This window comes from Prunus dulcis, chromosome 7, assembly GCF_902201215.1.
Source record: "Prunus dulcis chromosome 7, ALMONDv2, whole genome shotgun sequence".
Taxonomy (NCBI): Eukaryota; Viridiplantae; Streptophyta; class Magnoliopsida; order Rosales; family Rosaceae; genus Prunus; species Prunus dulcis.
Window position 1 is genome coordinate 7696916 of NC_047656.1, and position 25216 is coordinate 7722131.

General features: G+C 36.2%; 4 protein-coding genes across 4 annotated transcripts in view; 1 reads left to right on the forward strand and 3 right to left on the reverse strand.

The window, feature by feature from the left end:
* LOC117635297 (myb family transcription factor PHL5-like) overlaps window positions 1-78 on the reverse strand; it is a 2291-nt gene extending 2213 nt beyond the window's left edge. The window contains exon 1 of the mRNA XM_034369638.1: window positions 28-78. Within this exon, the coding sequence (XP_034225529.1) occupies window positions 28-78 (51 nt within the window). The remainder of the gene's footprint in view (window positions 1-27) is intronic.
* A 1622-nt stretch (window positions 79-1700) lies between these two features.
* Window positions 1701-2192, reverse strand: LOC117635298. The gene is made up of 2 exons (XM_034369639.1): window positions 1878-2192; window positions 1701-1794 (listed from the first exon to the last, which is right to left on the reverse strand). The coding sequence occupies exons 1-2, from the start codon at window positions 2186-2188 to the stop codon at window positions 1701-1703; spliced, it is 405 nt and encodes a 134-aa protein (XP_034225530.1). The 5' UTR covers window positions 2189-2192.
* Window positions 2193-18259: 16067 nt separating this feature from the next.
* Window positions 18260-20885, forward strand: LOC117633555 (cytokinin dehydrogenase 1). Its single transcript, XM_034367197.1, has 5 exons — window positions 18260-18943; window positions 19346-19473; window positions 19569-19829; window positions 19937-20199; window positions 20283-20885. The coding sequence occupies exons 1-5, from the start codon at window positions 18280-18282 to the stop codon at window positions 20602-20604; spliced, it is 1638 nt and encodes a 545-aa protein (XP_034223088.1). The 5' UTR covers window positions 18260-18279; the 3' UTR covers window positions 20605-20885.
* Window positions 20886-20930: 45 nt separating this feature from the next.
* LOC117633556 lies at window positions 20931-24309 on the reverse strand. Its single transcript, XM_034367198.1, has 3 exons — window positions 24186-24309; window positions 23333-23444; window positions 20931-21482 (listed from the first exon to the last, which is right to left on the reverse strand). The coding sequence occupies exons 2-3, from the start codon at window positions 23361-23363 to the stop codon at window positions 21088-21090; spliced, it is 426 nt and encodes a 141-aa protein (XP_034223089.1). The 5' UTR covers window positions 23364-23444; window positions 24186-24309; the 3' UTR covers window positions 20931-21087.
* Between the last annotated feature and the right edge of the window lie 907 nt (window positions 24310-25216).

Here is a 25216-nt window from a genome sequence, read left to right on the forward strand (position 1 = left end):
TTCTATTTCCACATTCTACTCGCCGACCCCTTCCTTTTTCAACATCATTTGGGAGTGAGGGGGACTCCGATGATCCATTAGAGGCAATACATGCAGTCAATGCCAAGCTGGATTATAATTCCAGACTGATCAATTCATGGCACGAGAAATGTGTTGAAGACGAGGCAATTTTGGCTGATCTTAACATTAGAGTGAACAAAGCGTTCTCCCAAAAGAACAAGTATTTGAAGCTGAGTCATAAAAGGAAGCTGAAAGCTGAGGAGTTGGATACAGTAATGAATGATGAAATGAAAGGTTGTTTGATGAACCATATGCGATGCGAAGAGCACCATAGTGAACTGGAGTTGGCATTCAACGAAGGATTCGAAAAATTCCGAGCATTTGCGGCAACTACTCATACAAGTTATGATTGGAACTATGTGTCCCCTGATGCTGTGAGAGAGATACTAGACGATGGGGGTGACATGAATGAGCATAAGCACGTCAAAGCTGCTCGGAAGAAGCCGACCGATACGACTAAGTGATTGCGGCTACCGCTGTTCAGTTGGTTGAGGGTGACCGTGGTATTGCACATATACTCCCTTAATGTCATTATCTAATTTAAAATAACACAAATATCCGTTTCATTTGCTTCATATATAATTATTGGGACTATGTATTGCAAGTCATCATGTGTTATAATGTCTAACATTCTATTTTGAAAATATGGACATATTATTCAATAAGCAGTCAATATCACAGCAAGCCAGGAATCAGTAAATGCTCCTTATCATGTCCATTTACATTAAAGAGCTGGCGTACTAATGTGTTCAAAAAAAACTGACACGTGAGTCATAAGTAACATAACATGTGCTATACATTGTTTAGTGAATGGTTTATGGTATATATATATAATAAAATTCCAAATATTGCTGAAGATTTATTTGGTCTATATCACTAGGGATATGAGTGGCCATAAGCATGTGAGACCTGCTAAGAAGAAGCTGACGAGGACGACCGAGTGATTGTGGCTACCGTTGTTCAGTTGGTTGGGGAGATCGTGGTATTGCTAAGAGGGAGCACATAATATGTTTTGCAATCAAATGTTCTTTTATGTGTGGAATTATGAGTATTTATGTAAGTTAGTGTACCCTTTAATATTTGTCATTCAGTATCGAAATGTAATTGGCTGCAATGTTATGTTTCTTTTTTACACGCTGCTTTCTATTTGCTCTGTTCCAACAAAGTGCTTAAAGTATCCTTCAGTTACAAAAGTGTACAAAATCGTGCCCCTATTAACCAGTTGGAAAAAGTGGCTACTGCTGGAAATGATTACTGGTAATGGAAACAACAAACTAACTGCTGGAATGCTGCATTAGCCTCAAGATTTGAAAAATGAATCTCTGTTAAAGCATAATTCACCCTAAACTGGCCATTTTACATGGTAAAAGTCATTGCTTCTTCACATAACTCAAAATTTCATACTTTATCAAATGTCTTTGAAAATTTATAAATAGGGAGAAGACGTAAAATTAACATGTCTCCAAATTTCATGGAAGAATGAAACCAAGCAAATTTTCATTTCAATTACCAGTGGACATAGTAAGAGCTCATCGGAGGACATGAACAAAAACACAATAATATTCAAAAACTGAATCTATAAAACTTCACCTGATCATTAATCTTCATAACAACCACATTTCGTCTAATACAAATATAAATCATTCACTTGGTCCGTGCATCTTGTCAAAATCGTCGAATAATGGGTCACTACGATGTATTGGAGTTGATTCGTCGTTGTTCGACGGTGATGTCCTGCATAAACATCAAACACAAGCACATCAAAATTTTTCCTATTCAAATTTTAGATGCTATTACAAATAGTGTTAGCATCTTACGGTGTGTTCAAGGCTGGGCATTGTCTTCTATCATGACCAATGTGTCCACACTCCCGACAGTGTCTAATCTCTCGCTTCATTGCCTTTTCCTTTGCTCCCGTTACTCCTTTCGACCTTCCTTTGCACCTCACTCTCTTAGGGTCTTTCATATATTGTGTTTGAGAGCTGGACCCTCCAACTTCGTTATTACTTGGTCCATCCTTCAACAACTTCAACTTCACCTGCAAACTTTTTAGAGTCTCTGACAGTACCTCACATCCTTCTTCACTCATTAATGCATCCTCAACCACATCTGAAGCAAGTCGAGACATTGTACTCCGCTTTATTAGAAGGCCAAGATCTGCACAGTCTTTAATTTCTTTGCCATTTGCATCTGACACCAATCCACATTTCGCAGTTTTCTTCCACCTCTTCAAAATATATTTTTCGGGCATATATTCAATCTGGTCCCTTCTGAACAATGCTAGGATGTGCTTGCAAATAATTCCAACAAATTCAAATCTTTTGCAGCTACACGATGCGTGGTCAGAATCTTTGACATATATGACTTCTGCCACTCTTGTTTCCCAATTTTTCCTTTCGCTCACGTTAAAGACAACTTTACAAGCATCCTCTGTTTTGAGCTCTAGGAAACATGCTGTACTTTCTATTAGTTCTTGCTCAAACTTTTGAAACATTGTCCTTGTGTACAAGGTAGCCATTTGTTTGTTCATTGGCATCGGTAGAAGACATTGAGCCACTTCAAATGCATCTACGTGATCAGCAACTAACTCTTTTTCACGTTGATGAGAAAGTGCCCTCTCAAATCGCATTATGAAATCCATCAACGAATTTCTCCTTGATATGTATTGCTTGAAAAAACCATGAGAACCTTCCGCTCTTTGGCTGCTTGACATTCCAGCGGCAAAAAATTGTCGTACGTAGGCTGGAACCCAAGATTCCCTTAAATCAAACATTGAACTTAGCCATGGATGGTCAGTCAAACCAGCCTTTGTAACCACAATATTCCATTTTGCATCAAACTCATCCTTATTGTCAGTATCCCATATGGCTTTCTAAAATTCACGCCAATACTCATTATAAGCGTCACGTGGTAACTTAACAGAGAACTTTGATGTGATGTGCCATATGCAAAGTCGATGAAATGTAGTCGGGAAGGCTATTGAAATCGCTATGGCCATTGCCGCATCTTGATCTGTAATGATCGCTTTAGGTTCCCCACCTGGCATGGCTTTCTTAAACTCCTCAAACATCCAAACAAACGACTCAGTCGTTTCCTTGCTCAAAAATGCGCATGCTAAAACAATTGTCTGACCATGGTTATTAACTCCCAACATTGGTGCAAATGTCAAGTCGTATCGATTCGTGGTGAATGTGGTATCGAATACAACAACATCTCCATAAAACCCATACGCCCGTCTAGAAGTTGCATCTGCCCAAAAACATCGACTAAACCTGTCATGGCCATCTCCCTCAATCTTGAAATAAAAAGCCTCATTTTTTTTTTATGTTCAGCCATAAAATACTCGGTCACTAGTTCAACATCGTGGTTCCTCAACTTCCCATTCACACTACATTCAAGATTGTAGATATCTTTTTTGATAAAACCAATTTTATCCATTCCTCCGGATTGCACCTCAAAAATACTTACCTTCTGATGAATGGGAATATTAACTGAACCCAACTTTTTTGTGAGTACTTTTGTAGAATCTGAAATATGACGGTGTGATCTCAATAAATGCATTCTTTCTGAGGGTGTCATCTTATGATTGTGTCCCTCTGCAAAAAGAGATATGGTATACTTCTTGCTCCCATTTGTCTTCACAACCACAATCTTAGCTTTGCAATTGCATCTACTTATTCCTCGTTGTCTTTTTCTCTCCCGAGTTTCATCCCTCCTGTATGCACCTTGTTTGCAACATACAAATTCTTTCCTCAAAATCTCTTTCTTATTTTTCCCCCAAAAGCTGGAATGAAGTCGAATACCAAAGCCAGCTAAGAATGCATATCTATTATAGAAATTGTAAACGAGGTCAAGCGAGTCAAACATCATCCCAACTGCTGGTGTTTCCTCATTTCTTACTTCAGGAATATAAACCCTCCCATTAGCTGTTGCACATTCATCATTGTCTGAGCCCCCAGACATTTTATCTAACTATATTATTGATCCACTTCTATAGTACTGCATAGCAATTATTCATTCATTAATCAGTCATTACTGCATCACAACATATCAATGCATTCCACTTACACAAAACATTGCCCAAATTGACACAAAATACGAATAGCCTAACTTCCAATTACACAAAACGCAGCAAAATTTCATAAGTTACGTCATCTCTTGTCAAATAATCTGTTCAAAATAACATTAGAACCAATATGTTCAACTAAGAACACAAATGTAATTCAAACCACCAATTACAGAACTTCACCCAATATCCTCTCCAAATGCTTACTCCTAATGTCATTAAGCCTAAGTTTAGGTTCTTTTACCTACATTTCATGATTTTCCACCCCGAACAACAACAATGAACTAAGTATATTGAATATTCATAAGGAAATGACACATTATTGATTCCAAAAACGACGCATTATTGATGCCACAAATGACGAATTTCCCACCCTCACAAAAAAATCAACCAAACCCAATAAAATCAATCTAGCAAGTGAACTTACCTCTCAAAATCAATCGGGACCTCTGAAGTCAGTCAGCTGGAAAGAATGTGGTGGACATTAGAGAAGACTCTTTGGTATTTGAGACTCCATCTCTACCAAAATCGAGGAACAACTGCTTCTGCGGCTTCTAGCTACAAAAAGAGAGATATGCTACTTTGCTTTCATCTGGAATCTTGTCAGCTGAATGAAAAAGAGAAGGGGCTTTCACTTGAGCCATAGAATCAAAACAGGGCAACAGCTAGGTAAGAGACATTCTTCGTAATACCCAGGTTACCATAGATCGCAGGCCTCCCAACGAGCTAATGACAATCGAGTGACTATAAGTTTTGGGAGATTTGGATCCTTCTAATTGTGGGTTTGCTGTAACTTATATGAGTCAATCTATAGTGAGGGTCTTATAATTTCTTAATTGTTCAATTTAACTATTAGTTGTTGAATTAAATTGTTTAGTTTAATTTAACGGTTAAGAGATAGGACCTTATCTAAGGGTCTTAGATAAGGCCTTCACCATAGAATTCTCGTAACGGCTATCACTTCACATACCCTGAAGTAAATTGAGCCCACCCTAATTTGAAATCGTGGATCCATCATTAGTTGTGAAATAAGGATATGAAGTATTAAAAGCTCCGAAGCAATTAATTTTTTGTTTCAAAACACTGGAAAAACTTCCCCACACACCATAGATGAGCATTCAAGACATCTAACAAACCGTTGTTTTTTAAATTCCTTGTGATAAGGTGATAAATAGAGAATAATACCACCATGGCTGCAATTTGCAAACCCTGTTTTCACGTGGCAAACCCATCGAGAGAAGGGTCCAAGTTAATTAAGACATGGGCTTTCGCCATGTGTAATTTCTTCTACTTTCTTAGATCCTTTTAGATAGACCAAATATATATATATCCCTTGGTTTCTTACCTTTCATGGTAGTGGCAAATCTTCTCCAATGGAAAAGAAAGTGGGTGGTGAAAACTTTCCGACCTGATTTGATTGGAAGAATGAATTAGCTGATCAGATGCCCATATCAACAATTTTAGTTGTGTTCTACTTTTGGACAAGTCTTTTCATGTTTCCACTTATAAAAGTATAGTTAGTGTCATCTCTTCGAGAAGAATGAAGCGGATTAAATTGGGAGGGGAGACCTTTCCTTTATTACAATAATGTAAAAGCACGACATTGAATACACGACGGAAAATCTAAAAACTGTCGTGGTTTTTAAAACGGGTGTTCTATAACCATGATGGTAGGGTTCCAAATACATTGATAAAAGTAACTTGTGCTGGTTTGATGTTAAGCGGTACGACAATTGTTAATGTCAAGGGGGAACCGTTGTATATGTAAAACACGCTAAGAAAAAGAAGTCACTTAAAGTGTTTTCTCTCGGTTTCAAAATTTTCACAGCTCGAAGTTTCAGAATTCCAGATCATTTTGAAAACTTTTTGGTCATTATAACATAATGTACCATTGTCATCTTTTTTATGTTATGCGTGGTGATGTATACGCCAACTCAGCTCAGCTTGCTAGTCATTCTATCTACTAGAGTTGCTCATCTTGTGCATGAATCTGATTGACAATGAAAGCTAGCTCATCTCCAAAGCTAGCTAGCTCATCAATGAGAACCAATGGGTACCCTAGAGAAAGAAGGCGATAATTTTGATTGTGACTTGGCGAAGTATCATTTTCAAAGGGAATGACAAAAACTGATCGATGCCATTGCACTTGAAACAGTACTTAATTATGGCAACACTTTTGTGTGTATCAAGCATGCTAAAATGGTAGGTGAATGATAGAATATTTGCTTACTTTGTCTCTCAGAACTTCTGAGAAAAGAGTGGTCTACATATATATATATATGATAATGGCTGTAACTTTCATGTCCTGGTTACCTCAATATTGGCTCATTGGATCTGCCCCAAACAAGTCTATTGCTAGGCAGGCATCACATGGATCAGTTGCTAATGCAACTGATGTGGCAAGACAATGACATAACAATATATAATAAATCTTTCTTGTGTGGAAATTGAAGACTATATTGTCATCCAATAAACCCTAGCTAGGATCTTTGATAGCTAGGGCATGCATGCTCCTAAATCTTTTTGCTTAAGATCTGGATTTTCTTTTTTCTTTTCCTTTTTGCCCTAGTCCTCCTCAACTTCAAATTCATGGAGCATTAGAGTTTTGTTTGCACGAATCATCGGTCCCCAAAGTCTAACCAATTGTCTATCTCTCTCCAAGGTTGATGAATTTGGAGAGTCTTGAAGCAGAAAAAGAAAAACACTCCCCTAGACAAACCTTAATGTAGAAGCACACGTAAGAAAGCTAAATGCTTGCTTTTGGTTGTTCCAAATTTTCGAACAGAACGGCAAAACAAGTCGTTCCCTATTGTGCACTAGAGATGATACCTAAACAGAAGAAACCAAAATTCCCTGACACCTTTGACTTTCTATTTCACATATTAGTACGAAAAGTTATAGGTTTTTTGGGTGAACAAAAAAGTTATAGTTGCAACTTGCAACTTACAAGCACATGTATTATAGTCGTGTACTACTCTATGATCACATAGCATCTTATCCAAAGCAAGAGAAAACTAGGCTTTGTCCAACAACAACAAAAGAAAAGGAGAGAAAACTAGACTAGATAAAGCTAACTCTTTATGTTTTTTTTTTTTTTTCCTTCTCAAATAACAACTTAATTAGATAACTTTTCAACTAGACAACTAAGATATCAACAAGACATTCAAATCACCAAACCAAAAGGGTAACAAAACTGACACACTAAAAAAACCCAAACTAAAGTAGACACACCAACAACTATTAGCCCACATTACTACTATTAGCCTACAAATCCAAAATCACCAAAACCCTAAGCAATAATGAACCCTACTGCTACCACCATTGCATCTAGCCTTAAAGCAAATGTAAAACCTCTTACGGATCTAGGAAAAACAAGGTTTCTAGTGATCCAACTGCGCATAATAGTGAAAAACTATGCCAATCAAACAAACATGGCAAAAACCATTCTGGTTTCAAATGCTAGGTATAATTAAATTTAGAGAATATGAGAAGTTGTAGAGATGCAATTTTGGGAGAATGATTTGATTGAGGAATTAGCCCAAAAGAGGTGATGGGGAACTTCGAACTGAACATGGCTTAGAAGAATTTGTCACAAAGGACTTATTATTCAAAATGCCCTAGTGGACTTATTCACTAACCCAAAAGGAAAAAGAAATAAGAGAGGAGAGGGGAGAATGGGAGGGGAGGCAAGGGGAGGGAAAGGCAGTGACGCTTCTTCCTCCTCCCTCCTTTATTGAGTTTTTTGTTTTGGAACTCAGAGATAGAGCACAACTAGGATTTTTTTCTACAACCCTTTTGGTGTTTTAATAATAGAGAAATTTAATATCACCTAGAATATTACGGGTATGTCCATTTGTTACCCAATAATGTTTTTTAGGGAGAAGTCATTTTTGGTCCATGTAGTTTGTTGGATTTCACACTTTGGTCCCTATAGTTTCAATTCTGGCAATTTAACCTCAATAATTTAATATCCATCGCAATTCGGGACACCTCCAAATTTCCGTCCAATTCATCCAAAACTTCATCCAAAATTCCCCTCCACGTGATAGACAAGTACATGTGTCAATGAATTGCGATTTATATCAAACTACATGAGTTAAATTGTCAAAATTTAAACCACAGGAACCGAAGTAGAAAACTCAACAAACTACCGTGACCAAATGTAACAATTTACCACCACCATCTAATTCGATTCAAATTCTACTATTATTCATTTTTACCTCTCTCACTAATTACCATTATCAAATTAGAACTAACAGACAAAATGAAACATTGGGTCAAGTTATAAAACGATGATGATAGTCCCAGAAACATATCGTGTTGCCGCATTGGTTTTGGATCTATTATGGGTATTTCCGTACAGAATGACAATATGGATGATGACATTCAGTAAACACAATCGAACTATAGGTATTACGGTTCCCTAATGATCATTAATATTCTAACCTATAAAATTGCAATTTGCTTCAAGCTTTCCTTCGATTATCATGTGTACAATAATATTAAAGAATCGATCTCATCGAATATATAGTGCAAGCAACATAGATTTGAACCAAAAGTTGGTGCAGTTGGTCTTGCATAAAAAGCAGGCTTGATGATTATGTTGGATTTTTTTTGAAATAAAAAAATAAAAACTGTCTCACTAATGGTATTTGGCATCATTCTTCCTCTTGATAATAATGAATAAAATAATACAAAAAGACACCAATAATTTGGACCAAAATCAAATTTGGTTTCAACTGGTTGAGCACATAGTAGGATAAATGTAGACCTATTAGGAGTTGTGCATTTACCCAAATCTCGGAATTCCTAGCGAAGATATTATTTCAAGGATAAGAATAATATTATTAAACCTCAAAATAATAGAAATTACTGCTCTGTCTCTAAAAAGCTAATTGACAAATATATAGTTCCATTGGAAAGTTGTGATGTTTAAAGTTTTTAATACGTTTGAAACAAAGATCCTTTCTCTTTTTCAACACATGACATCGAAGGAAAGCCCCTTGCTCAGGGATATGTAGACTACCTACTCAATTAGCCAAGGAAGACTTTGCTTTCTAAGAATATATATATATATATATTTTACATGACACAATCACTGAATGGAGTCCATCGATCACATAAAAAAAGCGAAAGAGAGAGGGAATAAAAGGAGAGCATCAATACTTTATTAGCATTTCCATCACAATTACATTGCAGAAATCATTAGCTATGTCTATTCCTTCATTGAAAAACAATTTATTTTTCTTATATATAGGTAGAATATTGGGAATTTCTGGCCAACTTCCTCATATTGCTTGAATTTTTATTTTTATTTTACCAAAATTAGGAAATTAGAAGGGGATTTTCTCACATACATTATGAAATACTATCAGGATTCGAACTTGAGACCACTGTTATGCAAATTAATGTCATTTTTTCACTAAATACACCTCCGTTGGCTATTGCTTTAATATTTTAAGTAATAGAAAAGCACATTAGAATAATGAAGGGTTTTCACAAAAAGTTTTGAGAGACAAATAGACATGACAAAAGTGGAATGTAAATGAGAGGGGGAACAAGATAACAATAATGAGATTGGTTTCTACTCTCTAACATTTAGGACCATAGATGCCTTTGTACTCGAGGCCACCCTACTCCTACTTTTGCAGCATGATGATGCAGAGGACCAATTTAGATATGACGTGGTAGCTCCCCATTTTGATGTTGCCCCAAGTGCCTGCACACTCAACCCATATGGTTCTATTTGTCAAGTAGGGTTTCAAAAACCATTTGTTAATTTTCTTTTTAAACAATTATTTTTTCCATTATAGTATTAATAGAATACTTATTTGAGGACAAAGTGTCTTGTAATGTCATATATTTGTCAAATGCTCATTGGATAATTTTTCCCCAACAGTTTAGCCAATTAAAAAGGCACTTAGATATGCTCCTTGATATGGTTGTCTAGGGTTTATAATATTATTAAGGCTGGCCTAACATGTTTTTTGTTTTCAGCATGGTTGGTCTCCTGGTCATGGTCGTGGAATTTCTTGGTTAATATTTTAGGTTTTAGATACATTTCGTGAGGTGAATCTCGAGACCAAATCAATAGGTATTTGGAAATTTTTTGCTTCATTTCTCCTCTTTGGTAGGCAAAGAAATGCAGTCCATAATCACCATATTGATAACAACCGACCTCACTTTATTGGCAAAGCAATAAAAGTATACTTCATGATGGAAAAGTTGAAAGTGATATATTTTGAACTCGAATGCAAGAGGCTAGGGTTGAGGTTCAATACTTTTTTGTACGATTAGAAATATCGAGGAGAGCACATTTTAATATTATTATTCATTCGCAGTTTAATAACATAACATGTTAAACAGTCTCAACAAAAAAAATTCTAGCATATATATGCCAAAATTTTCCCGAATTTCAAGACTCTCATTCTAGCACAAAAATGTTTACATTTTTTTTTTCCTTTCCCTTCTATCTCCCTGTTTCTAAATTTGTGAGGCTTTTGTAGTTCCATTAGTACTATATTAGTCTTTAGCACGAGAAAGACTTCCATAAAAAGGAAAAATACCACTATTTTGCTATTGTCGATCAATAATGTTATGACACGCACGATAACACTTCCTTATGACATAGCATTATTGACCAGGATAGCAAAATAATACTATCCACGTTGCAACTCAGTTTTTCTCCTTCAGCACATAAGGGAAAACAGATCCGTCATAACATCTCAAATTGATCTCTGGGTAAACCATAAAATTCCATAATGGCAACTATGTAGTCGGGAGCATGCATATATATATATATATATATATATCTCTCTATTAATAATCAAACCTCTTTTATCTAAAGTAAGATTATGAGGTTTTAAGTAGTAAAATCTGCTAATCCAAACGTTGCAACTGATATATAGAAAATGGGGGGAAAGATAAGGACCTGCTACAAACTGATAGACTTCTCAAAAAAGCTGATAAAAACATATATATAGGCGTACAACTAATAAACAACAAAAAGCAAAGTGAGCAATAATTCCATAATAAAGTTTTCTTTTTCTTTTTTGGGTTGAAAAGTGGTGCATATAATATGTAAAGGGAGGTTAAAATTTACCAACTGCTGTTACCTAACTTTGCTGGTGGGTAGGGGAGAGGGTTGGGATCGATGCTGGAATCTAGGGCTAATAGAGTAGCCAGTAATTGGCCAAAAAACGAAAAAGATTTCTATTTTACCATCAGAAAAAAGCAATTGATGATTTGATATTGAACTTGACACCGTCAAAGCATGTCTAATTGGAACTGTCATTTTTCTTTTTTTTAGTGCTAATATAAACTTTTGGCAAATACACTAGTGGTATGTGTTCTTAGTCATTGCATTTTCCTTCAAGAAAAATATACGTTCCCGGAGCTTTTACTTGATTTATAAAAAAGAGTAATGTCTTTTTAGAGGAAAGAGATGAAGAATTTTCTTTCTTTGATGCCCGAGTGATAAGTTCTATATGTTTTTAGGGTTTAGGGTAATCCGACCGAAAAAAAAAAGAGTGATAAGTTCTATATGTTTTTACATCATGTCGCCTGCAAACTAATAGGTCCCATATGGTTTTTCTATTTTCAAATACAAAAGTTATCGACACCAGATGCTAATTCTTGTCCCCTGCTTGGCACGAGAAAAGACATGCTATATTTGTTATAGGTCAAATTTGGATTAGCAAACAAATTAAGGCCCCAATCAAATGAGAACCAATTGTTTGGGGCCAAAAATGTTTTTCAGAAACTTAAATTTCTTTTGACTCTTCAAATGTTTGCTAATGGTTCTAAATATTGTTTGTTTTTTTCTTCGGTGCATGCGCCACAGTTTCATATTAGCGTCGCTAATGTATAGCCACAATGGACTTCAAGATTTATAAAGAGAGGTTTTTAAAGCATAGAGACCCTAAGCTCTTCGATTCAAACATTAGAAAACAAAAGGTAACTATACCACAATTGTGTTTTCGACAATAAAAACATCACAATTGTGTTATTATCATGCGATCACCATTGCATTTTATATACATAATCATGAGCTTTCGAACAGTTTAAATAACGTTTTGGCCTCAAACGCCTAGTTTCTGAACTTTTTAAAAGGAAAAATGAAACTCTAACTATGTATGTTGAAAGAACAGTTATTTTTATTACCTAAATTTAAATTGTCCTATGTATTTTCCCTAACATGCTTCTGGTTTAAGAATAATTTCACATCTCACGAAGATGCTTGCAGATGACAAATTGCCACGCCTATATCCATACAATGGCAATATATATGACTACTTTTGGGTTTAGCCCTTTTTGCAGATTGGGTCCTTTACCATGACAAGCAGTAAAATTATTGTATCATTGAACCGACTGTTTCTTTTTCTTTCATTGACCAAAAAAAAAGTTTCTTTTTCTTTCTGATATACGTGCACACGCACTATCGTGTAGCTGCAATCTTTTGGCAAAGGCCTGCAGAGCAAAATATTTATGCCTGAAGGGAATTAATAAGGGAAAGAAGTCATAAAAGAACTCCAATGAATATACCATTTCAATTGGCAAAAAAAAAAAAATTAATAATAATAACAAGAATGACCCATTTCAAGAATTCAAGTTGAAAATACAAAGTAGAAGAAAATATTTATGCCTGAAGAATTCATATTGACCCATTTTATTAATGTGAGTTTATTATATTTTGGTATCGATTGCTTTGGCTTCTCCTCTTGATTTTTCTATTCCTATTGAATACCAATTTTCATTTTGCTCAATATAAAGAGACCTCCAACATATAACTTTGTATGCAATTATTTTTCTAGCAGCCTATATCTTAATTGTTTTTTCAAGCTTCAGGCTTCAACCACTGAACTCTCTCTCTCTCTCTCTCTCTCTCTCTCTCTCTCTCTCTCTCTCTCTCTCTCTCTCACAATTTTTCTGATTTTTTTTTCCTATATTTTTTATATTATTGTTTTTTTTCCTTGGTATTGATAATTAGTAATTTGATGATCACAAGATTTTGATTATAGTTTGATTATTTTTTATAATTTTTCGTTGAAGACTTTATTTTAGGTGACACTCTTGCTGTTTTGGCATAGGACCCTTAAAATCTCAGAACTGCCGCTGAATGGAGGCATGAAGCCCTAGATCCGAGCAAGAAAACTCAATCAAGTCACCAACTCTCTAGAAGGAGAGAGCTTCAGACCCAACAAAATGGGTGAAGCCAAGAGCTCTAAGAGGAAACTTGAAAGGTTACTCAATAGAGGGGAGAAGGGGAGGGCCCTCCCCCTCGGTGAGGTGAAATGGCGCTGAAAGACTCTCTCAAAAGCTAGGATTTTTAGGGGGAATCGAAGCTAGAATCTTCGATGAAGGGGTAAATGCTCTTAACCACTTCAGCTACAAGCCTCGTCTTTGCTATCCTTTTCGTTTACAAATTGAGGACTAAAGAATATATATGAAACCAAAGTTCCAACTTCCAACAAGCAATTATAGATATGTTTCATACTTATAACTTGCAATTGCAATTATCTTATCTGTGTTTATCCTAACAAGCACCACGTATAGGACTATTAATACCTAATTTTGCAAAGGTGGTTTTTGGGGGCAAAGGATAACTTTATCTATTAGGTATGGTCCTGGTCCTTAATTACACACCAAAAAGCTCAGTATAAAATTCGACTCTTATAGGCCGGCACAAGTAAACAACACACATTCTACCAAAAAAATACTAAATTATACACGACTGACCCCAATAATTGGGACAATGTCACAAGTCGATCGCTATTGGTTTTGTTATCTATAATTTTTGAGTTCTGCTTCTGAGTAACAAGCTCTCCATTGAGCATTATAAGACGTTTGCCCGACAAGAAAAGCAGATGAAAGTAAAGAAAAAAAGAAACCGATCTTTACAGAAAGCAAAGAAAAAGAAAGAAAGAAATGACAGACAAGCTAGCTAGTCTCCCTTGAATTATTTACACTTTGAAAAAATAGGTTTAAATACACAGCCAGAAGTAAGTGTTGTCTTAGAACTTTATAAGTTCACTAGATTAAACATAAAGAAAAATTAGAATGCAGCCTAGGGTTTTTACGAACTCTCTCCCTTTGCCATATCCTACTGAGGGAGTAGGAAGGTGATGGTTCTGGAGCAACTTCTACTGTCACTTATATTTTTTGGAAACTCTTGGCTTGGAAAAACTCCTCTTTCTGTATGTAGTATACTAGGGCTATGTGCGTGGGACTAGGGAGACATTCCCTTTCCTCACATCACATGCTTTTCTTATATATCTTTTCACTTTCCCTAGTTTTTCCTATGAGAGCCAAGATTTTTTGATCCGATTATGAGCCAAGATTACCTCATGTGGGTCCATTTAAGATGGTTGAGATGACTGAACTAAACACATCGCCTAATTTGTGGACCGAGCATTCTCTTCTTATTTGTGGTGGTGCATGTGAGCTTAGCACTTTCAATTTTTAAAGCTTTTTTCCACTTAGTTGGAATATATTTTAAGTTCGACTCACGTGAATACGACAATAATATATATTTATGTTTTGTTTGGTACCTCGTTGTGGTGACATGGCTTTATGTTGGATCGATGCATTGACCCATTGTATATCTTTGTAAATATTCTAACGTACACGAAATGTTTTAAGAGCCAATTGACCCTAAGGCATGCCCTCGATTGGCTTTTCTCACTTTCCTTTACTAAATTGTTGTTCAGTAAACCCAATTGGATGGGGAGATGATGGCTATTATTTCTTGATTCAAACCGCATAATCTTAGCTAAGATATAATAAATTTCATTACAAATTCGCACTTTAAAAGATATATATGCAAGAAATTATTATTTAGAGCTAACTTGCAAAGCGAATAGGGCCCTCCATGACAATTGACTGTCCATATCGGTTGGCTTATATGTGCTCTCATCGAATCTAGCTAGGGTTAGGGCTAATCTCTACCTCCTTGAGACCATAAGGTTACCTTTGTCGACATGAATCATTCAAATATTCACCATGTGTAGCTTAATACAACACAAATCACTTTTTTAGACTTTACAATGTAATTTCATGATCTCATATAATCTCATTCGTTTACAACAACAAAAATCAACTAAATTGGAAATTAATAAATCATCTAACTCTTCAAACCCAAAAAAGAACACATAAATGCCACGTGAACTTTTAGGCAAGCACATCATTATCACATAAACTTTTAATTTTAATTTTTAAACACCTGAATACGTAAAATGTTGCAATTCACCACTTACGTCTAAAATTTCCGTTACGTTTAAAGAAATTTTCGTCAATTCACTATCGATAAAAAATAATTTTAAAAAAAAAAAAAAAAAAAAAACCAACCTCCGTATCTCTCTCTCTTCTCTCTACCCCATCTTTCTTTCTTCCACGTAATACCAAATTTCAATGCTCCAATTGTTCTTGTTGCATTCCTGCACTGCATTTCATGGCTTGCAATAATTATGCAAAGGCATATCCCTCATTCCAATGAAAGTTTTGCATCCATCAAATTCAAAAAATTTAGAATAAAAAATATAACATAAAAAAATTTAGCATCCTGCAATTTCTCTCTCTCGCCAAAAAATTTAACATCAAAAGTTAGAATTCAAATATTGTAAATTCTTTTTTTTTCCCTTTTTTTTAAACAATTATTTTTAATTATAATTAATTGATAAAAATACCTGTAAATTTAACCAAAACGACGTAGGTGGCAGATTACAACACTTTATAAAGTCTATGTGATCATTGAAAGGAAGCTAACAAACATGAACAATTCAAGAAATTGTACGCACCAAGTCAAGTATTAAAACTAATTATGTTTACTGTGTTAAAAGATTTTCAACAATAAATTATAAATTTCAAGATAAATAACGAATCAAACAATCCCCTTGAATAGTAGAGTAAATATAATAATATTGGGGAATAATATTAGGGATGTCATAGTGCTGGGATCTATGACGCCAATCAGTTGTTAGTTGATGCCTTTTGTAGTGTTCCCTCCATTCAAACTGTCGTACTCGTCATCCCCAATGCCCACTTTGCATTCCTTCAGCACACACAGCCCAAAGCCATCCCAGGCCCCTACATGCCACCAACATAATGATACTTGAATACTTCTATGACCAATAAATCTACATAGCTTTCCTGAGATAGTGCCATTACAAATATTATTTTAAAAACGTAGAATCATTTGGAAAACAATTATTCAAATGGGCACATGGAATGGAACACAATTTGAGTCCACAAACACCAACTAATTTTTCAGGGTGATCGTCAAATTGTCACGTGATGTTATTAATTCATCACATGTTATATTCTAAGTTCATAAAATATCAACAAAATTGTTTGCTCATAAGATTCTCCGCAAGAACATTTTCACACCTCCTTGAGGAAGAACATTCTAGTTCACACCTCCTTGAGGAAGAACATTCTAGGTTCACACCTCCTTGAGGATGAAATCAAACCAGCTTCTTATTCCTAGTGGCTTTAAATGCGTCTTGGACTTCTTAAGAAATGAGAAAGTATTTTTTGCTAGGATGTGCAGTGCCAAAGTCAATTCCAACAGACAAGTTCTTCTTGACCCCTCGTGAAAATCACATGTTACAGGACCCACATGAGTCCATGTCATAGTCATGGCTACATGTGTTTCAAATTTGTCAAGCTCAAAGCCTAAAATCAAGACTGATAAGTACCCATTTTTCTCCCTTCTAAAAATTAATCATAATAACAATCAAACTAATATCAATTACATATATTATCAGTACATTATCATTAGTAATGGATGGAGAGACCTAACATCTTATATAATTAATTGCACAACTTTTCTAACTTAATGATAGATTCATGCATACGACATTTCTCTTCACTTTATTGAGAGAGGTCCCGGATAAAATCCGTATCCTGGAAATATCTTTTATGCATTTTTCTCACACACACATCGAGGCGATTAATTACAAACACACCCGTGGAGATGGTCCATCCCATGCATACATAATACAATTCTCTCTCAAGATGTTGAAAACAAGATTTGGTTTGATTTGGTTTGGTTTGGTTTTAACTTTCTCACGAGATTATGAAAGAGAGGACACAATGGAGAAAACAGCCAAAACCACAATACATGCACTTTCTGAGAGATAAAACGCTACAGTGGGACCCCACTTTCTATCCGAGTCCCCTGACACTAAGCTGAAGCAGCATGCAGCAAACTGTGTGGGGGCTTCCCGCGGATCGCTCTCCGATCAGGAAAAATTGATTCCTGTGGCATACGTGTCGCCTGACAAACTTGTATTCATTCATATGTATAAAACTGGTACATTTATGCAGTGATATCATGATATGTACTCACAACGAGTTAATAATAATAATAATGACATTTAAATCAAGGTATCCTCCATGGACAATGCCCTTTTATGGTGTTATTTTAGGTCCTGGTGTACAATTTTTACTTGAAGTGCTAATAGCCTCATTGGTAAAAGTAACAGGTTTTGATCAGCGGTAGGGGTTTTCCTACATCGCGGATTTCTAAACCCCACATCGTGGATTTCTACTTAACATGATCGTGGTTGTAATTGTTAAACCGACAAGTTCATCCTTTTTTTTAGTAGAGTAAAGATTAATTGTAATGATTTAGTTTTCCCATTAAGCACGAATTTGTATTGAAGATGTGCTTATAACCAAAGGAAAAGTACACAAAGATATGTGAAATTGGACAAGAAAAGAGGAAAGGTGTTTGGTACATGGCATTAATCTACAATACCCAGGGTGTTGTCATATTTAATTTATATTTCCTCAACATTGTGTTGATTATTGGTTGATTTTGGCATGTTTGACAATGTACCAGATATTGTATATTGGTATTCCAAAAATCAGCCCATCATTTTCGCTTTCTTTGTGAAATTCATCTCCTTAAATTTGGAACTCAAAATGAGAAAAAGAAGATCGTAACACACACGAAATAAAAACTGGCAATAGTCTCTATAGTACAAAGTTATTGTTGAGTTTGTGTTTTGACTATGCCGCCTAAAACCTCCCCTTTAAATTCTCGTCTCTACCTCTCATTTTTCTTAGACTCCTCTACACCTCTCCTTTTGCTTTGCCTCTCTCTCTCTCTCCCTCTCTCTCTCTGAGAAACTCCTCAAAACACTTTCTACATGGGTTCGCCTATGTACGGCTTCCACAACCAGAACAACATTCTCTACCTCAAACTTTTCTTCATCTTATTATTCATGGGCTGCATACCAGATAGAACAACCAACCTTCCTTCCAATCAACTCCTTGCCACACCAACAAGTTCAGCTAACTCTCTTAATCTTACTTCAGCTTTGGAGACACTAAGCCTGGATGGTTACTTTACTTTTAAAAACAACCATCATGCAGCAAAGGACTTTGGCAACACATTTCAATCCCTCCCATTAGCAGTCCTGCATCCAAAATCAGTTTCTGATATCTCCTCCACAATAAAACTTATATTTGAACTGGGTTCTGCTTCAGAGCTTACAGTTGCTGCCAGAGGCCATGGCCACTCTCTTCAAGGTCAAGCTCAAACCCATGGAGGTCTGGTCATCAACATGGAGTCACTCAAGGCACAACAAATGCAGGTTCACATTGGAGAGCAGCCTTATGTGGATGTTTCAGGTGGTGAGCTGTGGATAAATATTCTGCATGAGACTCTTAAATATGGGTTGTCACCAAAATCTTGGACTGATTACCTTCACCTCACCGTCGGCGGGACTTTATCATACGCCGGGATCAGCGGTCAGGCTTTCCGGCACGGGCCACAAATCAATAACGTCTACCAGCTGGAGGTTGTCACAGGTATGTTCACACAGTACAGAGTTGCTTGAATTTGCAGAGCAACAACAAAAACACATAGCACTCATCATATAAGAAAAAGACAAGGGTATTTTGGTGATCTATCTACTCTTTTTTTAAGTAAAAAAAAAAAAATTCATACAAAAGATATTGGGGGAGGGGGTTTTTCTCATACATACTGATAAAGTGCCATGGAGATTTGAACCTGAGACCACTAGTTTGCAAGTCAAGGCTCTTTCCACTGGGTTAGGCCCGGTTGGCCTTTGCTTTTTCTTCTGGCACTAAATACTCCTTCATACATCATAAAATATGTTGATTTTATATAATCTTACTCATTTGAAACAATTTCAATTAGCTATGCGACAAAAGGGCGTCAGTAATATAAATTTTGAAGTTGTGTTGCAGGACAAGGAGAAGTAATTACCTGTTCAGAGAACAAAAGTCCAGACCTTTTTTATGGTGTCCTTGGAGGGCTTGGACAGTTTGGCATCATCACACAGGCCAGAATTTCTCTTGAACCAGCACCAAAGATGGTAAAAAAATACACTTCATTTCAAAAGAAGGTACATTACAATACAAGAGTACATATGTTCTAAATTTATAATACAAAGTTGATTTATTTTGACAGGTGAAATGGATCAGAGTGTTGTATTCAGACTTCTCATCATTTACCAAGGACCAAGAGTTTCTCATATCATCTGAAAATTCATTTGACTATATTGAAGGATTTGTCATAATTAATAGAACAGGTCTTCTTAATAACTGGAGATCTTCCTTCAATCCTAAAGATCCAATGCAAGCCAGCAAATTCAATTCAGATGGAAGAACACTCTACTGCCTAGAAATGGCCAAATACTTTAACCCCAATGAAACTGATGTCATGGATCAGGTGAGACTTTCAAGGAAATGAAAAATATCCTCCTTATTTCTTCGATGACAGAAAATACAATATTCATCACTTGGTAAAGTCCTCATTGCAAACCTTTGTGTATGCAGAGAACTGAAAGCTTACTGTTACTTTTGCATTACATCCCATCCACCCTCTTCCTGTCCGAAGTTTCCTATGTCGAATTCCTAGATAGAGTGCATTTGTCCGAGATAAAACTCCGAACGAAAGGATTATGGGAAGTTCCCCACCCGTGGATGAACCTTCTCATCCCTAAAAGCAAGATACATGACTTTGCTGATGAGATCTTTGGCAACATTCTCACAGACAATATCAATGGTCCTATCCTTATGTACCCTGTCAACAAAACCAAGTAACTACTCTACAATTTTATGACTCCTTTAAAAGTCTCAAATTCTCCATATTCTCAACCTTAATTCCTTTATTGTGTTACAGGTGGAACAACAACACATCTTTGGTTACCCCAGATGAAGATGTCTTCTACTTAGTGGCATTCCTATCCTCTGCAGTGCCATCTTCCACAGGAACAGATGGCCTAGATCAAATTTTAACACAAAACACAAGAATTCTGGAGTATTGTGATAGAGCCCAGCTTGGTATCAAGCAATATCTACCCTATTACAGAACCCAACAAGAGTGGAAAGCTCATTTCGGCCCACGATGGCAAGCTTTCATACAGAGGAAGTCTTCTTATGACCCTTTGGCAATCCTTGCCCCCGGGCAGAAGATCTTCCAGAAGGCAATACCCATCTTATGACACTGGCAATTTAAAAGAGCCGCACAGGAAGTGCCTCACATATCCAGAGCCAATAATCCCCGAAACTACAGTACAGTCATGGCAATTAAATTAACATGCCCTTGGATTTCCAGTTGCATAGTAAGCAAAATAGGGTCCCTTTGGGTTGTCTGATAAATTGCGTTCAAACTTATAAGCATCAAATACAAAACCAGCGCATGTTGTAAATAGATTTAGTGACTGTATTCCAGTAAAGGGTGTCCTTTGCGTATATTATGAAGCCCATTTTAGTTTCGTGGTTATTTTGACAAAGAGTCTCATGTCCCTTCCAAGAAAATATCAGAGAATTTACAAAATAAAAAGATGAAAACCTGAAATTGACATACAGCCAAATTTATGATACCATAGTCTGCATACATTGATCCTTTAGTACTACAAGCAAAAACTAGCAAAATCTTAAGTGCAACAAACTTACATATATGGTGGCTTGTAGCAACAACACAGTTATTTTGTTTCTCTAGCTTCTTTCCAGCCAAGACCTGGTCTGCAGATATCCCCCTGTGGTTCTTCATAGCCTCTAGCGTCACGTATTGCAGCTTCAAAGTCAGTAGAGTCACTTGCAACAGGAAGAAAACTACTTATATCATCTCTAGCACCGAAGCCTCCAGCCCGCATGACATCCTCAGCTGTTATTGATGCCTCCATGTTCACTTCAGCAGAGGCATCTATATCTGCAGAAGATGCATCATGTGCAATATTTTCTCCACGTTTCCAATCAGTCACATTAGCTCGCACTTTATTATCTGGGAAACTAGAGAACGGTTGCAACACATCTTTCCCATCAACCTTAGAGATATTGGACGCAGATACTTTGTTTCTTGTCTTCTGTTCATCCTTATCTGGTTAAAAACTCAAACCTCAATTTGGCAAATAAACTAGCATGTTCACGAATCTAGATACATAATAAAGATGTGGAATAGGAAAAAATTATATCAATCACACTATTTCCAATAACACAATATAACCGGCAGTGAGGTTAACATGTGTTACTGATGACATAGTTTAGATGGGCAGTTCTAAAGACACTTATTGGAAAACTTTAAACATGGAGAAATGTCTCAGAATCAAATTCTTTAACAACTAGTAGAATTAAAATAGCATATATGGAATGAAATTCAATAAAGACGAAAACGATAACAGTTTAGTAACAATTCAGGAGTAGAGCAACGCCTAAACATATCATTTTCAATACTAGAATCAGTGAGTCAAAATATGAGAGAAACAGATGACAATGTAATAAGTGGGACTGGAACTGTCACCGTATGGACAAAATGGAAACAACTTGGCGGCACCCTATATGATATAAGCATACAAAACAGTTTAAAAGAGAAGTTTTACAACCATTACCGGTGCAAAGCTACTGTTTATATATGGAGCAAAATATTGTGCATTAAAGGAAAAGCAAAAGCAAAGCGTCCATAGAACGGAGATGAGAATGATAACATGGCAGATAAGAGTAGCTCTAATAACAATCAGTGTAATAGAGAAACAATCTACTAGTGATAAGAAAGAGAAACCAGTTTAGGTGGTATGGAAATGATCAACTTAGACCACCAAATGCACCTTTAATCAACGAAAGCCTAATTCAAGTGAAAATGGCCAACCAAAATTACTACGGATTATGGAAGAAGTAATAAAGAAAGATTTCAACCTAGATTTAATAGGAAATAATGCATATAATAGAACAACAACAACAACAAAAAGGACGACAAGACTTCAACGCAGCCCACTTGATATGACCGAGAATCTAGGACGGATCTAAAGATGATGAAAATTTGAGTAATGTTTTAACTTCAGCTTTACTACATAATGCCATAACCTTATTTGAAATTTTTTTAGTAATTAGTTCCATGGATGTTATTTAAACTAGAACCAAAAGTTTAGGACAGCCATACTATCATTTCAGTTCCTCTAATGTTACTCCAGATTTGAGAAGTTTGTCGAATTTCACAGATGTTAGCAACTTAAACAGAACTGTGCACTTAATACTACTTCATTGTTACACTCTGCTTTATTTACCGTAGATGAACATCTTCAGGATGCAAAGCAAGAGTACTTCCAATTCTAAGTAGGGTCAAAAGCGTCAAAATTAAATATGCAATTGGCCAGTCTATATTTCAAGCAAATAAGTTGGAAACCAATTTTACTTTTAATGGCATGTGTGTCTTTTCTTGATGAAATTGACCCTTTAAAGAGTAAATTTCACTTTTTTCAGCAAACAATTGAGTATCATCTTTGGTGAATGTCCTATCATACAGAAAGAATGTCCTATCCTATCATAAGTGTTGTGTATCCACCTAATACATCCTTGAACGCTCGAGCAATAATGTAAGCACAAAGTAGGCCCTCTGAAGGGGATACACAACACTTAAGTGTGAAAACAACAGAATATATCGCAAGCCAGCTTACCATTTTAGAGAGGAACATTAATTATCTACTAATCATAAATTCTTTGATTATGAAATCCATCTTTTCCTGACTCGTTGTCAATCACTATAAAAAGCTTAATCCAGATAAGGAGTCATCAACAAAAAAGTTGGCACACAGTTGTACACAAATCTAATTTTGAAATCCGTCATATTACGCTGCAAGCCCAACGAACTAACCATAATTAGTTTTAATGCTTGCAAGAAAAATAAAAAAAGGGTTTGAGGAAAGCTTGACATATATACGACAAGTAAGCAAGTACCGTGGAAAACTTCATCCTGCTTGGACTCCATGATGGATCAAATCCTGCAATTCTTCTTCTTTTGTAATTCTCAGTTCACTATAAGACGCTTCGAATTTTCTTCCAAACAAACCTAATAACAGACTGGTTACTGGAAGATTCTAATGCACAATATGCATTACACTATGGCATTATAATGAGCCTCATTAAATGAGGTAATTTCTTATGCAAGAAGGCATTGCATAAGAGGATATTCATCTTGAAGCAAATAAGTTCACCGTTGTGTAATCTAAGATAACAATTTACTAACGGCTGGCATACATTGATGTCAACCATCAGAAGATGTAGGGAAAATAATTACACACATAGACATGGATACACAGAATATAATAGAAGTGTAATAGACAGAATCCATACCCATAGAGCATGATTTAGTATGTTTTTTACAGCAAGAAAAATTAGAAGAAAAAAAAAGTGGTTTCATTTTTTTATATATAGGAAACAAGAGTTCTGCTGGGAAAAAAAAACAGAAATATAACAGGGAGATGGGCAAGCAGTCCAGCAAGCCCACGCCAACTTAAAGCAGACAACAAACAGACCACATTCAATACAGAACTCCTACCCAGTCAAAGGAACATTCTTCAAGAGCTTAGACAAAGATGCCCAAAAGGACGCAATAATCTGTTCATGTAACCCTAAACAAAATTCAACTTTGGTTTATGGGCTTCATGGGAGATGGACATCTTTCATTTCATGGGTCATGGCAATAATAATGTGACTGTTTTGGTCATATTTTTTCTTCTTTTTTCTCTTGTGTTCATATTTATGTGTGTTTTTGGCAATCAGTTTTAGGAAAAGTAACAGAGCTGCGTACCTGGAACCGATGGGAGAAAAACTCAAGAAAGAGAGAGAGGAGCCCTGCTTCTTGCTCTGTTTTTTGGGCCACCTTCTTCTTCTTGTTCCAAAACTGAGGAGATGAGAGGGTTTATCGACTTATCTAGTGTCCGCTTGATATTGATTTGATTTTAAAAGAAAAATTGCGGTTGGTCAGCGTCAGTCAGAACTAGGAGTTCAACGTGTCGTCTAACTTGCAAGACACGTTCTTCAGTCCTTGACAATCTTGATTTTGCATTTCTGCAATGCTGGTGGGACATGATTGGTGGGGCACTTCCGGCAGAGAGATACTGGGAAAGTACTCAGAACTAGTCTTTGCTCTATTAATATTTGTCTTTACTTAGAGCAGGTCCAGCGAAAGGGCCCAGTCCGAGGCGAGGGGGGAAAAAAAAATGGCGTTCCACCGCGCAGCCCAGCCTCGGGGGGTGTGGGACCCATCAACTCGGGCCAGCCCGAAAGCGAGACGAGCCCGAGATCCAGTACGCAGTCGCTGACGTCAGCTAGCGCGTTTCAAAATTTTTTATTGTTGGCGTGTGCAATGCACGCGCTAACGGTAAAAAAATTTGAACCAGCGCGCGCTGACGTTAGCTCCAACGGGAATAAGCCACGTGTCGCCTCCCCAGCCCTCCGATCAGCATCTCTGAATCCATCCTACGGCTGAGGCTTTTTTGGGCAATAAAAATATGAAAAAAAAATCGTAAATTTTTTTAAAAATTCTAAAAAATTCTGATTTTTTTTTCTATAAATACCTATAAATACCCTTCACTTTCAACACCAATCCTCATACATTTGAACCCTAATTTGTATGAATTTTGAATTTTGAAATTCATCCGAAATTTGAACCCAAATTTATCTGAAATTTGAATTTTGAAATTCATCCGAAATTTGAATCCAAAAATCTTATCCGGAAATTTTATCTGATTATGAATAGTCTTGACACGTAGGAATCCGGAAATCTTATCTGAAAATATTATCCAAATTAATTATTTTCATTAAAAAATAGGGAGAAAA

Excerpts from the sequence above, each read along its gene's own strand:
- LOC117635298 (XM_034369639.1), bottom strand. The coding sequence starts at position 2,188 with ATGTCTCGACTTGCTTCAGATGTGGTTGAGGATGCATTAATGAGTGAA. Across the intron at positions 1,795-1,877 it reads TGCCCAGCCTTGAACACACC|GACATCACCGTCGAACAACG; the intron begins GTAAGATGCTAA and ends ATGTTTATGCAG.
- LOC117633555 (XM_034367197.1), top strand. The coding sequence starts at position 18,280 with ATGGGTTCGCCTATGTACGGCTTCCACAACCAGAACAACATTCTCTAC. Across the intron at positions 18,944-19,345 it reads CCAGCTGGAGGTTGTCACAG|GACAAGGAGAAGTAATTACC; the intron begins GTATGTTCACAC and ends GTTGTGTTGCAG. Across the intron at positions 20,200-20,282 it reads TACCCTGTCAACAAAACCAA|GTGGAACAACAACACATCTT; the intron begins GTAACTACTCTA and ends ATTGTGTTACAG.
- LOC117633556 (XM_034367198.1), bottom strand. The coding sequence starts at position 23,363 with ATGGAGTCCAAGCAGGATGAAGTTTTCCACG. Across the intron at positions 21,483-23,332 it reads GCAGGATGAAGTTTTCCACG|ATAAGGATGAACAGAAGACA; the intron begins GTACTTGCTTAC and ends GTTTTTAACCAG.